The sequence below is a fragment of the Schistocerca gregaria genome, chromosome 2, assembly GCF_023897955.1.
Source record: "Schistocerca gregaria isolate iqSchGreg1 chromosome 2, iqSchGreg1.2, whole genome shotgun sequence".
NCBI classification, from domain to species: Eukaryota; Metazoa; Arthropoda; class Insecta; order Orthoptera; family Acrididae; genus Schistocerca; species Schistocerca gregaria.
Genome location: NC_064921.1, coordinates 808,176,478 through 808,191,917, shown reverse-complemented (window position 1 = coordinate 808,191,917; position 15,440 = coordinate 808,176,478). Strand labels below are relative to the sequence as shown.

At 40.8% G+C, this 15,440-nt stretch overlaps 1 protein-coding gene across 1 annotated transcript in view; it reads right to left on the bottom strand.

The window, feature by feature from the left end:
• The window catches only part of LOC126335104 (putative pyridoxal-dependent decarboxylase domain-containing protein 2), a 103,638-nt gene that overhangs the window by 58,571 nt on the left and 29,627 nt on the right, over positions 1-15,440 (bottom strand). The window contains exons 5-6 of the mRNA XM_049998041.1: positions 6,171-6,318; positions 4,779-4,951 (exon numbers count right to left, since the gene is read on the bottom strand). Coding sequence (XP_049853998.1) covers positions 4,779-4,951; positions 6,171-6,318 — 321 coding nt within the window. The remainder of the gene's footprint in view (positions 1-4,778; positions 4,952-6,170; positions 6,319-15,440) is intronic.

Sequence of the window (15,440 nt, the reverse complement as noted above, 5' to 3'; positions counted from 1 at the left end):
TAATCTACAGGTCATAACCAATAGATTGTGGTCAGAGTTCACATCTGCCCCTGGAAATGTCTTACAATTTAAAACCTGGTTCCTAAATCTCTGTCTTACCATTATATAATCTATCTGATACCTTTTAGTATCTGCAGGGTTCTTCCATGTATACAACCTTCTTTCACGATTCTTAAACCTAGTGTTAGCTACGATTAAGTTGTGCTCTGTACAAAATTCTACCAGGCGGCTTCCTCTTTCATTTCTTAGCCCCAATCCATATCTACCTACTACATTTCCTTCTCTCCCTTTTCCTACACTCGTATTCCAGTCACCCATGACTTAAATTTTCATCTCCCATTGTACATCTAAGATTTCATTTCTAGAGTGTGCATCCACGGAGCCTAATTAAGACAATGAGATGTGACTCAAACATAATTGTTAAATTTCTAATATGGAAGGAACAGTTTATGGTTTGGTCATGTACTGGCCTCTTGAATGAAGTTGGTCAACTGATTTCTTTTGGAAGGAATTGGTTGCTGATAAACATTATATGCATTCCATCTGCTACACAATTCCAGTGGTCAACTTTCCACTTCTTGACTCAATTCGGCAAATTCCCTGCTTCCTTGGGGGTGGGAGAGGGGCGGGGTGGGGGGGAGGGGGGGATCCAAGTGATGCCAGGGAGTAGTAAGTAAGGGCAAATACTGTAGAGATTATCTGAGGTTGGACTAGATACGTGAAACAGAAAAATTAGATGCATGAAACAGAAAAATGAACACATGTGAAGGGATCAGTGGAAACTGCTTGGGAAAGAAAATGCAAAAAGCATTTACTGGCTGCAGAATGTTTTAATATCATAGGAATATTTACACTGTATGACAAAATAAATGAAGCACCCAAAACACATGCTCAAATGTCAATGTATCTTTGTAGATGCACACTGTCAGCAGGTAAGTAAATGATTTAAGAGTTGCAATTTTTTGTGACAGAGTGGCCAACAGCACGCATTAGTGTTGTTCGTCTTTAGTATCATTACCACACTTGGTAGAGTGTATTAGGGATGTGGACAGTACCACACGTTGAGTGATCACTGTGGATGACACTAAGATGCTGAATACTTCTGACAGCGCTTTACCAGTGCTGGCATAGATTGAAAATGGCCTCACTGTGGGTCTATATTTGCCTGGCTGGTTGTACTGTGGAATGTCCAGATGTGCAGAGCATTCGGATGTGGCCCAATGTTGGAATGTGTGGGAATGTGAAGGCAAGCATACTCTTCCTCAAGGGTCCCCCTATTGTGCATCAAGCGCATCATAATTGCTTTAGTCTGTGCCTATCATCCTAGAACAAGACTGGATTCTGTGCAACATTCTGTATCATTAACCGTAACTGATCGGAGACCAGCAGCTGCTGGACTAGGGAATTACTGTCCAATGCATAGGCTGCCAATAACAACACAACACAAACATGTTTGGAGTGGTGCCATGACTAAGAAGCACAGACTGTTGATGAATGGTACTGCATTGTGTTCGGCAATCAATCGCTGTCTGCCCTACCCCAGATGACCATCATTGGCAAGTATGGCAGTGATCTGGGGAAAGATCTCTTTCTTCCACTGCTTTGGAGATGCACAGCATTGTTACTCCATCGTCATTGTATGGGGAACCATGGTGTACGACTTCAAGTCACAATTGGTAAAGACCAAGAGAACTGATCCCACAACAGTATGCAATGGCCATTCTGCATCCTCACCTGTTGCTTCTCATGCGACAGTATTATGGTGACATTTTCAACAGGACAATATTCGTCTACATACACCATGTCTCAATGAACTGTTTGTGATGTTATGAGGTACTCTTGTAGCTATCAAGATTCCCAATCTGCTCCCGAAAGTGACATGCGAAGAGTTGACTCTTAAATTTCAAATCCATCCTATAGCCAGTATCCAGGATATCAAGGACCAGTTACAGCAGTTATGGACAAGTTTGCTTCAGGAGAGGAACCAATAGCTTTATGACACCCTTAAGAACTGAATCAGTGCATGCATCAAGGTAACAGCAGGTGCAACACCATACTGATAAGTGATCTCTCATACTGCCAAGTTCTTTGCAAATTTCACTCTACTTTGTAGCCAATGAAATAACATAAACCCATGAAATTTCATTTCATTTATCCTCCCATACTGGGATGTTCACTTTTTTTGTCAGGTGGTGTAATTGTGTATCTTATCGCCCAGCTGAAACATTTACTAAGGTGGTGTGAGAAAGGCACGAAGAAAAACACAAGATCAATGTGGATGGATAAAGGTACGAAGAAAAACACAAGATCAATGTGGATGGATAATGTGAGAGAGAAAATAAGATGTGGACCTCACATCAATAAAGAGTGGATGACATGAGGTAATAAAAGCAACAAGGGTGATTAATGTTAAACATCTTGTTGACAAAAGGTAATTAGAGACAGAACAAAATCTGTATTGGTAACAATGGGGAAGAAAATCAACCATGCTCTTTCAAAGGAACCATCCCTGCATTTGCCTTAAATGATTTATGGAAATTATGGAAAATCTAAATGTGGTAACCATTGTGCAACCACACTCAGTACAAGGTAATAGGGTACAAGCAGTCCTTGAGGTGGTACAAATATGTTAATGGAAAGCTCTAGGTGGAATATAACTAATGGAAAGAGTAAAGGAGAAGATTCCCCAAATAGCTGAGAGGTTGAGTGGTGTGTAGGAGGGAGATCAAAACTTAATTGCAGTAAGCAGGTTCAAATGGATAGAGGTACGAAGAGACTTGCAGAGCATAAACTAGCATGGAAAGACGCATGAGAATACACTCTGGACTGCTTATAACAGCAGCTGCATCAACAAGAACAATGAACAACTTGCTGACTTGAATTCAACTATTTCAAATAGACATCTTCAACACTTGTACTTTTTCCTTGCAGAACAACACCCTGGCTCATTTGGCAACCGTAAATCTCTGGTTCCTCACTGAAAAGAAAACCTCAATGATGCAACATAACTTTATTCTCAGATTTGTCACATTTGGACTATTTCCCTTCTTAAAACTAAAAATGCAATGAATGGTCTGGATTCAACTGATGTGATGGATGACTGAAGGCTGTGGCATGCTCAAGGCAATTCTGAAAGCCAACATCTCCAAAACATTGACAGGTCTGTGCCTAACGCTGAGCAATGTGTCCCATTACACTTAGAATAAATACAGTCAAATCCACATCTCTCTGCTTAAGGATTTATTACTGCCTTAGACTATGAACTTAATGAACGCACCTAGCACAATATCCCCTACCATTTCCTACATCAGCCACACACTGGCTATGATCTGGTTTACCAAGTGAAGGATCACCCATCTCCCAAATGATCAAGGTCATACACAAGCTCATATGTAATCACTATTGAGTTTTCCGCAGTGGCTTGACATCTAGCAATCGCATGTAAGATTTAACAGAAACTGATGAAATACTTCTATGGGGCAACACCTCATCGCTAAGCATGCTCAACAACACAACAGCCATGACATCATCAATACGTGCTTCACCAGGTTCCTCTGATCTCTTCCTTTGTGGATGTATCAAATGGCTTCCAACATTTATGTGTACACATTAATTCGTAATATAAACCCATGTCTTAAATGTTTAGATTACAAAGCCCTGTGAAAAAACTGATACATCTCTCAAATTATCATTTATAGCCTACTATTTGCAAACCAACTATCATCACTAGCTGCTGAAGACTAATAATGCTCTCCTACTGTTTATTTATGTATTAGCTGAGCAACTGCAAACAGAGAGGCAAAGTGCAGTTTTTAAATCTAACAGAAAAATTAGTGCATGCGAACATGTGAGACATACAAGGGAAACAAAGAAAATACTATCATGCCCAGAAGATGAATCTGAAAACTGTAGTACAAATTAAGACACTGTAACACTGAATTGAATGGGGTTGGCAGAAGAAAAGGCTAAATCACGAGATTTTGTGTTAGTGGATGTTAAATGTTTCATTAAACTCAAAGATAAGAACATAGCTCAATAAGACAAATCAGTGTAGATAGCAGACAGCATTTTCTAGAGGTACATGTGAAACTACTTGTTACCAGCACGTGGTGCATTCAAAAATGCAAAAGATGACTTAATCACACTAATACTTATGAAATTGAAGATTGGCACTTTTTCTCACAGACCATTTCAATTAAAATGACATGACACCAATAACAAAATTCAGCTTCTATTCTCCATTTAATAATTTGTTTCCCCAATTTAATGGAAAAGAGTAAAAACTCTTTTTAACAAATATTGTTATGTTTTTGTTATTAATTTGTTGTGGTGTTGATAAAACTGCATGCGGGAGTTAACTTAGAAAAGAAATTATTATTTCATAGAGTAAAGTTTGGACCAGACAGAGTAACCAAAAGTAAAACTGGGGTTTAACCTTTCATCAATGGTTAAGGCATTAGAGGCAGAGCATTGGTTTATTTGAGGAAGGATGAATGAGGAAATCAAGTGTGGCCTGCCAAAGAAACCACCGTGGCTTTTGGAGGAAGCAGTTTAAAGAAAACTTTAACCTAGAGAGCCAGACATGGATTTGAACCTTGCTCCTCCCAAGCAAGTGCCCAGTGATTGTATTCTGCCCCATCATCACTCTGTTTGTGAAGCCGTGGAGTTATCATCATCCAACAATGGCAATGAACCTAACTGCACTAAACAGTGCTGAAGTTTTCACTCTCTGTCAATATATCTGTTATTGTTCAGTATTAGACAAAATAATTGCTTACCATTATGTCACCAAGTGGAGATGGTGGCTGAGAATTTGGAGTTGCAATGCTGGGCTGAGCAGCAAGTGCCAGTGCAGCCAAGCCATGACCACGGAGGTGAAGCCACGCATCATGGTGTCTGCACAATTCATAAATCCTAGCAACTGAATCGGCGTGTCCAGCGACAGCTGTCCCTGAAAGGTACATTGTTGGATTGAGGACTGTCAGTTTTTCCATACAAAGTGAAAGCTAATTTTATTTTATGCTACTTTGCACAAACTAGCATAGTAAAATCAAAGATTAAAAGGTGTTTTTTTGTTTTTTGTTTTTTTTTGTTTTGTTTTTTGACATCATATAATACAAGATTAAATTCAGAAGTAGCCCTGGTCACATACCATAAGGGGCTTCTAAATTGTGGATGAAGATGAGGAGTTTTACATTTACAAAGCAGAAGTAATAAGCTTAGTTTTCAACTGCTTAATCTGGTAGGTGGGTGGGTGGGTGGGTGGGTGGGTGGGTGGGTGGGTGGGTGGATGGGTGGGTGGATGGGTGTTGGAGTGAGTGGGTGTGAATCTCAGAGTTCCCAGAAATGACCACTCTGTGGTGACCACTGCACACCCGGCTGCTACATTTTAGGTCCAGGGTTGAACATCTGATGTCTGTCGTCCGATTACTGCAGGCACACTGCACGACGTCTGTTTACGGTTGACAATAATTAACTTTGACAACATCTGGCAGCCTTCATTGTCTGTACCTCCCTCCACCTATAGCAGAGAACCGCGTGCTCACTTCACTTCATCCATCCCAACACCGTTACAAAACTATAGTTTGTTGCACGATCAAACACTAACTGATCAAAATTTCTGGTATCCAATTTTTTCTCTGCATTTTGTGTCTGACACTGGGAATTAAAAAAAATATGGCTACATGTGGATGGGTTTTGTACAACACATCATGCAATCACAGCACTACATGCTCACAGCATTCACTGGCCCTAAACAGTAAGCTCTGGGGGCAGTATTCAGGCACCAACTCTGTATTACCATGGAAGATTTCACATTTAATTAAATACATGCTACCTTAAACCAATTACTGCCAAATAGTTAGATTGGAGTCTGATTTAAAAAAATCAGTACATCAGTTGCTACAGAATTCAGACATCAAACAAAAAATGGCAAGTGAGGTTACTTGAACTTGCCTGCATTCATCTTATCACTTTTTTTTAGTTGTTTTCAAGTTGGAACTCTGGAAACAGCTCAAACACCAATTACTTATCATTAAATCAATATATCATTTTCAAAGTTACTTGCATAATGAAACAGTGCAACATATAGAAAGAAGTACAAGAATTGGAACATTTAAAGCAATTTTTAAATATGATAAAAATCCCTTTTTTCTTCCATATGTTATTACCTGCATCTGCCAAAACAATAAGAGGGATCCGCCCTCCGGCAGCATCTTCTTCCATAAGCCTCTCAAGGGCAGCGACATCAATTTTCTGCTGCGATCCAAACATTGTGTTGCAAGGCACTGGGCGAACACAGAACATTGGCAAACCCAACTGTTAAAAGGACAAAATGCTAATACAAATTGGCTTGTCACTGATGAAACGTATGGAAGAAAACACAAAAAAGTGAATGAATTCAGCTGATGTGAAGAGAGACAGGTGTTAACACACATAAAACTAATGACATTTCCATTTCTATGTTTAATTATTTTTAAAAATAAAATGAAAATCTGGATGATATTGGTGCTACTCTATTTCCCAGTTGCTAGTGCTCACTTAACCAATAAGACATAGCTAAAGCGTAATAGCCATCAGGAATTTCTTTTTTGATTTTCAGTTTGGGGAGGGGGGGGGGGGGGGGGGGGAGAGAGAGAGAAAGCTGTCCCCAAACAAAGGTTGATTTGAACCCCATAATACTTAACTAAGCACAGTTCTATTGGGGTAGGTATGCCCTATTGTCCATCTGACATTTCCAGTCTACAATCACATGACATTGTCCTTGGACTATCGATTTCGGGCAACGGGCAACAATGATCATCCTCAGATCCGGTACCACTTTTAGTGGTCAATCACTGATACAAATTAATAAAAGCAATGAACCCAGAACAGAATTCTACGGCACCTCCGACTTTACTTAATCCCAGCCAGATCAAATCAGTTCCCTGTTTATTGACACTGGAGGGCAAACATCTGCAGGGTTGCAACAAGTTTACCCATGTGAAATCCCCTGACTGCCACACTAGTTTTAGCACTTTTCCCTGACAAATTCTGGGATCTCAATGGTAACTAATGACTTAAGTTGACAAAAAGAAAAGGACTTCTGTGCTTCCAAATGTGTGGCCAAAAATCTTACGTACAAACATCAACATCTTTTGTGATGAACTGTTTCCAGATGGAGAAAGCAAGTGAAATAGTATATATGTTTCATTAAGACCACTGATGTCATATATTTCAACAAACCTTTTGTGACAAAAATATGCATTTCGTTGGAGCCGCAAGACAGATTTAAAATACCTTCACTGATTTCAGAAATAACCTCAGAAAAATGTAGGCCTCTTGAAAGAAGTGTACATGGCAGGGAGAAGTTGTGTAAACCAACACTATATGTGACTGCCAATGAAATGATGGTTCTACTATGTTTGTAATTGTTGGTTATTAACCACTCTGTTATTTCTATTATTTTACAGGTAATGTGTGCTTTTTCGTTCAAGAAATACCTGAGTACATAGCATAAAAACTCCCAGGCACTGACAATTTTTCTTCTCATCATCCATACTTTCTAAAATATAAACTACTTTTGAAGTGCCAAAATGTACTAGAATAAACAGAACATCTATAAAACACCACACTGTACAATATACTTGCAGTGAGACAATCATAATTCTTGAAAACCATTGCCCTCGGCCTCTGGGTCCATGGATGTTGTTGTTGTGTGGTCTTCAGTCCTGAGACTGGTTGATGCAGCTCTCCATGCTACTCTATCCTGTGCAAGCTTCTTCATTTCCCAGTACCTACTGCAACCTACATCCTTCTGAATCTGCTTAGTATATTCATCTCTTGGTATCCCTCTACGATTTTTACCCTTCAAGCTGCCCTCCACTACTAAATTGGTGATCCCTTGATGCCTCAGAACATGTCCTACCAACCAATCCCCCCCTCATTATTTACGTGATCTACCCATCTAATCTTCAGCATTCTTCTGTAGCACCATATTTCGAAAGCTTCTATTCTCTTCTTGTCCAAACTAGTTATTGTCCATGTTTCACTTCCATACATGGAAACAAATACTTTCAGAAATGACTTCCTCACACTTAAATCAATACTCGATGTTAACAAATTTCTCTTCTTCAGAAACGCTTTCCTTGTGATTGCCAGTCTACATTTGATATCCTCTCTACTTCGACCATTATCAATTATTTTGCTCCCCAGATAGCAAAACTCCTTTACTACTTTAAGTGTCTCATTTCCTAATCTAATTCCCTCAGCATCACCCGACTTTATTCGACTACATTCCATTATCCTTGTTTTGCTTTTGTTGATGTTCATCTTATATTCTCCTTTCAAGACACTGTCCATTCCATTCAACTGCTCTTCCTAGTGCGTTGCTGTCTGTGACAGAATTATAATGTCATCGGCAAACCTCAAAGTTTTTATTTCTTCTCCATGGAGTTTAACACCTACTCCAAATTTTTCTTTGTTTCCTTCACTGCTTGCTCAATATACAGATTGAATAACATTGGGAGAGGCTACAACCCTGTTTCACTCCCTTCCCAACCACTGCTTCGCTTTCAAGCCCCTCGACTCTTATAACTGTCATCTGCTTTCTGTACAAATTGTAAATAGCCTTTCGCTCCCTGTATTTTACCCCTGCCACCTTCAGAATTTTAAAGAGAGTATTCCAGTCAGCATTATCAAAAGCTGTCTCTAAGTCTACAAATGCTAGAAACATAGGTTTGCCTTTCCTTAATCTATTTTCTAAGATAAGTTGTAGGGTCAGTATTGCCTCACATGTTCCCAACATTTCTACGGAATCTAAACTGTTCTTCCCCAAGATCGGCTTCTACCAGTTTTTTCCATTTGTATGTAAAGAATTCGTTTTAGTATTTTGCAGCCCTGGCTTATTAAACTGATAGTTCAGCAAATTTCACATCTGTCAACACCGGCTTTCTTTGGGATTGGCATTATTATATTCTTCTTGAAGTCTGGGGGTATTTCGCCTGTATTATAGATCTTGCTCACCAGATGGTAGAGTTTTGTCAGGGCTGGCTCTCCCAAGGCTATCAGTAGTTCTAATCGAATGTTGTCTATTCCTGGGGCTTTGTTTCAGCTTAGGTCTTTCAGTGCTCTGTCAAACTCTTCACGCAGTATCATATCTCTCATTTCATCTTCATCTACATCCTCTTCCATTTTCATAATATTGTCCTCAAGTAGATCGCCCTTGTATAGACCCCACCTTTCTGCTTTCCCTTCTTTGCTTAGATCTGGGTTTCCATCTGAGCTCTTGATATTCGTGCAAGTGGTTCTCTTTTCTCCAAAGGTCTCTTTAATTTTCCTGTAGGCAGTATCTATCTTACCCCTAGTGAGATAAGCTTCTATATCCTTACATTTATCCCCTAGCCATGCCTGCTTAGCCATTTTGCACTTCCTGTCGATCTCATTTTTGAGATGTTTGTATTTCTTTTTGCCTGCTTCATTTACTGCATTTTTATATTTTCTCCTTTCATCAATTAAATTCAATATTTCTTTTGTTACCCAAGGCTTTCTACTAGCCCTCATCTTTTTACCTACTTGATCCTCAGCTGCCTTCACTACTTCATCCCTCAAAGCTACCCATTCTTCTTCTGCTGTATTTATTTCCACTGTTCCTGTCAATTGTTGCCTTATTCTCTCCCTGAAGATCTGTACAACCTCTGGTTCTTTTAGTTTATCCAGGTCCCATCTCCTTAAATTCCCACCTTTTTGCAGTTTCTTCAGTTTTAATCTACAGTTCATAACCAATAGATTGTGGGCAGAGTCCACATCTGCCCCTGGAAATGTCTTACAATTTAAAACCTGGTTCCTAAATCTCTGTCTTACCATTATATAATTTATCTGATACCTTTTAGTATCTCCAGGGTTCTTCCATGTATACAACCTTCTCTCTCTTTTCCTACTCTCGAATTCCAGTCACCCACGACTATTAAATTTTCATCTCCCTTTCCTATATGAATAATTTCTTTTATCTCATAATACATTTCATCAATTTCTTCGTCATCTGCAGAGCTAGTTGGCATATAAACTTGTACTACTGTAGTAGGTGTGGGCTTCGTGTCTATCTTGGCCACAATATTGCGTTCACTATGCTGTTTGTAGTAGCTTACACACACTCCTATTTTTTAAATTCATTATTAAACCTATTCCTGCATTACCCCTATTGGATATTGAATTTATAAACCTGTAATCACCTGACCAAAAGTCTTGTTCCTCCTACCACCAAACTTCACTAATTCCGACTATAACTAACTTTAACCTATCCATTTAACTTTTTAAATTTTCTAACCTACCTGCCCGATCAAGGAATCGGGCATTCCACGCTCCGATCCGTAGAACGCCAGTTTTCTTTCTCCTGATAACGACGTCCTCCTGAGTAGTCCCCGCCCGAAGATCTGAATGCTAGACTATTTTACCTCCAGAATATTTTACCCAAGAGGACGCCATCGTCATTTTACCATACAGTAAAGCTGCATGCCCTCAGGAAAAATGACGGCTGTAGTTTCCCCTTACTTTCTGCCATTCGCAGTACCTGCACAGTAAGGCTGTTTTGGTTAGTGTTACAAGGCCAGATCAGTCAATCATCCAGACTGTAGCCCCTGCAACTACTGAAAAGGCTGCTGCCCCTCTTCAGGAACCACATGTTTGTCTGGCTTCTCAGCAGATACCCCTCCATCGTGGTTGCACCTACAGTACGGCTATCTGTATCGCTGAGGCACATAAGCCTCCACACCAACGGCAAGGTCCATGGTTCATGGGGGGGGGGGGGGGGGGGGGGGGGGGGGGGGGAGGTCTGCACGTTAGTGGGAACTGAATGGCTTGAGATTGGCAAGCCTGATCTGTTATAGATACCCACAGCAATGACCTACGGTTTTGGCCTGTTATGGAAATCCACTCGTGTGGCCAGCTATTAACATGTCACAGACACCATGTTGATGAGACCATCGTGATCAATCCATGCAACAGGTAAGTTGCTTGAATACTCAGAGAATCAGTATGAATCAGAATAGGTAGCAACTCACTGTAAAGATGATCGCCGAGCCGCAGACAGGCAAATAGAAATGACACTAACATTCTCATAATGAAATTTTTGGCCATAGGCTTTGTCAGAAAATGAGAGCTCACACATTTTCATACAATCACTCAAACACAACTTGTGCACACGACTGCCATCTCTGGCCACTGTGTCAACAGTCTCTGAGAATCATATACAAACAAACCACTCCTCATGCCTCCATGCCTCTCGTCGGCAGCTGCTAGGCTAGAGGAAAAAAGTGGTGGAACACTGACTAGAAGCTGAAGGAAATGGTAGAAAGGGGAGAAGCAATAAGAATGAGAGAGTCGGGAAGCGATGCGTGTACTAAGCTGTGCCAAGCCAGTGATGATACATAACTTCTCAGTAAACAAACCTTTACAGCTACCAAGACAAAAACAAGATTTTTCCAGTTTTTTTCCACCCAAATGCCCCTAATAAATTTGATATTTCCTGATTTCCAGAACTTGTGGCAACCCAGCTCTGTTTCCTATATCACAGGTGAGTAATGAAGCATTGTTTACCTTTCCTCTAATTTTATAATTTTCCAATTAGTGCATATGTTTGCATGGTTCAAACAATCTCAGGTTTATGTTAAATCGAATATGACTACTGTCTCAATTTATCATTTAGCCCTAAAAGTGGGCCACACTCAAAAGAACAAATCAATCTTTTTGTGGTTATTGTTTCTATGTGAGTCTTATTAGCTGCTCACTTGTACTAGGGGGTTTCATGTACCACACAAATGTTGTGTCTGGCGCTGCACTGGGAGCGATGCTGGAGTGGCAGCATACTCTGCCCCATTTTTGGGCTGACTGGTGGTCAGCCTAACTAGATGGATTACACGGAAGAATCCTGGAGATAATAAAAGGTATCAGATAGATTTTATAATGTTAAGACAGAGATTTAGGAACCAGGTTTTAAATTGTAAGACATTTCCAGGGGCAGATGTGGACTCTGCCCACAATCTATTGGTTATGAACTGTAGATTAAAACTGAAGAAACTGCAAAAAGGTGGGAATTTAAGGAGATGGGACCTGGATAAACTAAAAGAACCAGAGGTTGTACAGATCTTCAGGGAGAGAATAAGGCAACAATTGACAGGAACAGTGGAAATAAATACAGCAGAAGAAGAATGGGTAGCTTTGAGGGATGAAGTAGTGAAGGCAGCTGAGGATCAAGTAGGTAAAAAGATGAGGGCTAGTAGAAATCCTTGGGTAACACAAGAAATATTGAATTGAATTGATGAAAGGAGAAAATATAAAAATGCAGTAAGGCAAAAAGGAATACAAACGTCTCCAAAATGAGATCGACAGGAAGCGCAAAATGGCTAAGCAGGCATGGCTAGGGGACAAATGTAAGGATGTAGAGGCTTATCACACTAGGGGTACGATAGATACAGCCTACAGGAAAATTGAAGAGACCTTTGGAGAAAAGAGAGCCACTTGTATGAACATCAAGAGCTCATGGAGACGCATGGAGAATTCAAGTCGAAGCAGTACTCATCAAGAACGACATGCTGGGGTATGTATCTGGAGACATACCGCAACCTGCAGTGACTGGTGAAGGCGCTGCTGCACAAGCCGCTTACAAAGCGTGGTTAACTGCAGACAGGAAGGTGAAGGCAAACCTCATTCTATCCACCAGCCCCACGGAACTGAAGCAAGGGAAGAACTGCAGTACATCACGTAAGGTATGGCTCAAACTTGAATCAATTTATGCATCCAAAGGACCTGCTCACAAAGCAACACTACTGAAACGCCTTACTCTTCACAAGTTGCAACCTAGTGACCATGTAACACAGCATCTTAATGAATTCTTCAATGCAGTGGACAAATTACAAGCAATGGACGTCAATACAAACGGTGATTTATTGTCAATAATGTTGCTCTACACATTGCCAGAAAGTTACAATAATTTTAGGTGTGTAATCGAATCTCGTGATAACCTAGTTGATGTCAAGACACTAAAAGTGAAAATCTTGGAAGAAAACAATGTGGGAGTTCAGAAAGACAGTGAAAATGCGAGTGCTGCAATGTTTGTCAAACCGGTCAGGCCTAAACATTTCGTGAACAAATCAAAAGGTGCCTTAAATGACTGTGCCAAATCGGAACAAAAATCAAAACAGAAGCAAAGGCGGGAAAAATCATCATTCAGGTGTAGTTTTTGCAACGAGAAAGGCCACAAAGAAGAAGAGTGTTCCTTCAAAAGAAAGCTAATTGCAAAAGCTCCAAATAAAGTTGATGAAGCTCATTGCTGTTTTTCCATTAGCGAACATTCTCCGAAGTCTCTTGAACCAAACATTTTGAGGTGAATAAACAGTGGGTGCACATCACCCATGTGTAACGACCCTGAAGTGCTTACAAGCGTAACCAAAGCGCAAGAAAGTTTAACGCTTGCAGACAACAGTGCTACGCAAGTGACAGCTAAAGGTGACATACGCATCAAAATCTCAGTCAGTGATACGAACTCCATTAAGCTGAAAAACACTTTGTATGTGCCAAAACTCGGAACTAATCTAACTTCAGTCGCGAAGGTTGTGGACAGCAATCACACTGTTACCTTTGAGAAAAATCACGCAGTTATAAGGGACACTAACGATAAAGTTAAGGTGATTGCAAACAGAGTTGGTAACCTGTTTTACTTGCATGAAAAAAGCCCAAAAGCCTGTACAGTGCCGAGACAAAAATTATGAAATGTGACACGCAAATCTGGCAAGCTCAATTAGCACACTTGAACTCTGGAGACATGATTAGAATTCTCAAGGATGAGTATGTGACAGGCTTGAAATTCAGTGATGCAGACTTCACCAAGTGCTTATGCCTTGAAGGGAAGATCACATCCACCCCTTCACCAAGCGGGATGAAAACAAAAGTGCCCTTCTGGAGTTAGTACATTCAGATGTCTTTGGGCCAATGAGAGAAAAATCTCTAGGTGGTGCAAGATATTTTGTAACCTTCATAGATGACCACTGCAGATGGTGTCAAGTCTACTTTCTTCGACACAAGGGGGAAGTTGTGGACAGATTTGTTGAATTCAAGAACTTTGCTGAAAATCAGACTGGATGTAAAATCAAATCTTTCCAGTCAGATAACGGCAAGGAATATTCCAATGAAAGGATGGACTCCATCTTCCGAGCGGCAGGAATACAGCGACGTTGAACAGTTCCTTATACACCACAACAGAATGGTGTTGCCGAACAAAAGAACTGATCCTTGGCTGAAGTGGCTCGCTGCATGATGCTGGAGTCTGGACAGCCACCATCACTTTGGGCCGAAGCTATTAACACAGACAACCACATCCGAAATCGCTGACTAACCAAAGGACTTTCAGGTGGAACTCCATATGAAAAGTGGACGGAGAAGGCACCAGACCTGTCACACCTTCATGTATTGAGTGAAAGTGTCATCATCCTGGACAAATCGCCAAACAAGGGGAAGTTTGATCTGAGAGGCAACCAAAGAATCTTCGTAGGCTACTCAGACTGTTTAAGTACCTATCGTGTGTGGGTGTCCGGAAAGGACAAGGCAGATCCAGGACAAGTTATCTGCCAGATTCGACGTCAAGGGTCTTGGTCCTCTGAAATGCTACCTGGGCATTGACGTAAATCAGTCTGTTGACAAACGCACGCTGTGTCAAAGTGGCAACATCAGAGAAGTTTTACACTGATTCCGAATGGATGACTGCAAGCCCGTAAGAATCCTGTTGGTGAACAGGATCAAACTGGATGTTGCAGCTGCAAGTATAGTGGATGGGACTCAGTATCCGTTCAGGGAACTGCCCGGAGCGTTAACATACATCGCCACTGGCACTCTACCTGCTATATGCCATGCAATCAACAAGCTAAGCCAATACAACAGCCATAATCTTGTTCACTGGCAGGCAGCTAAACGAATCCTTAGATACCTCAAGGGAACAACTGACAAGAAACTAGGATAAAGAGGGAATATTCGGTTTTGCAGATGCTGACAGGAAGTCGTATACTGGTTGCAACTTCAACCTGTGCAAGTCAGCAATCTCATGCTGTTCATGCAAGCAGAGGACCGTCGCTCTCTCATCAACTGAGGCTGAGTATATGAGTATCTCAGAAGCAGCAAAGGAGGCAATTCACCTATCAACCTGTGTGAAGGAGCTGGGTTTAGAGGAGCTGTCAAACATTGTACTGTTCAATGACAACCAGTCAGCTGGAAAATTGGCAAATAATCCAGTTTTCCACTCAAAGATAAAACATATTCACATAAAGTACCACTTCATTCGCCAGGCCCTGCAAGATTATCCACTGAAACTGGAATATCGGTCAACAGAAGACATGGTAGCAGATGAGCTGACAAAGGCCCTTCCTGCACCGAAGCACGAGGTGTGTGTTGTTGGACTCTGACTGCAAACCTAGAAC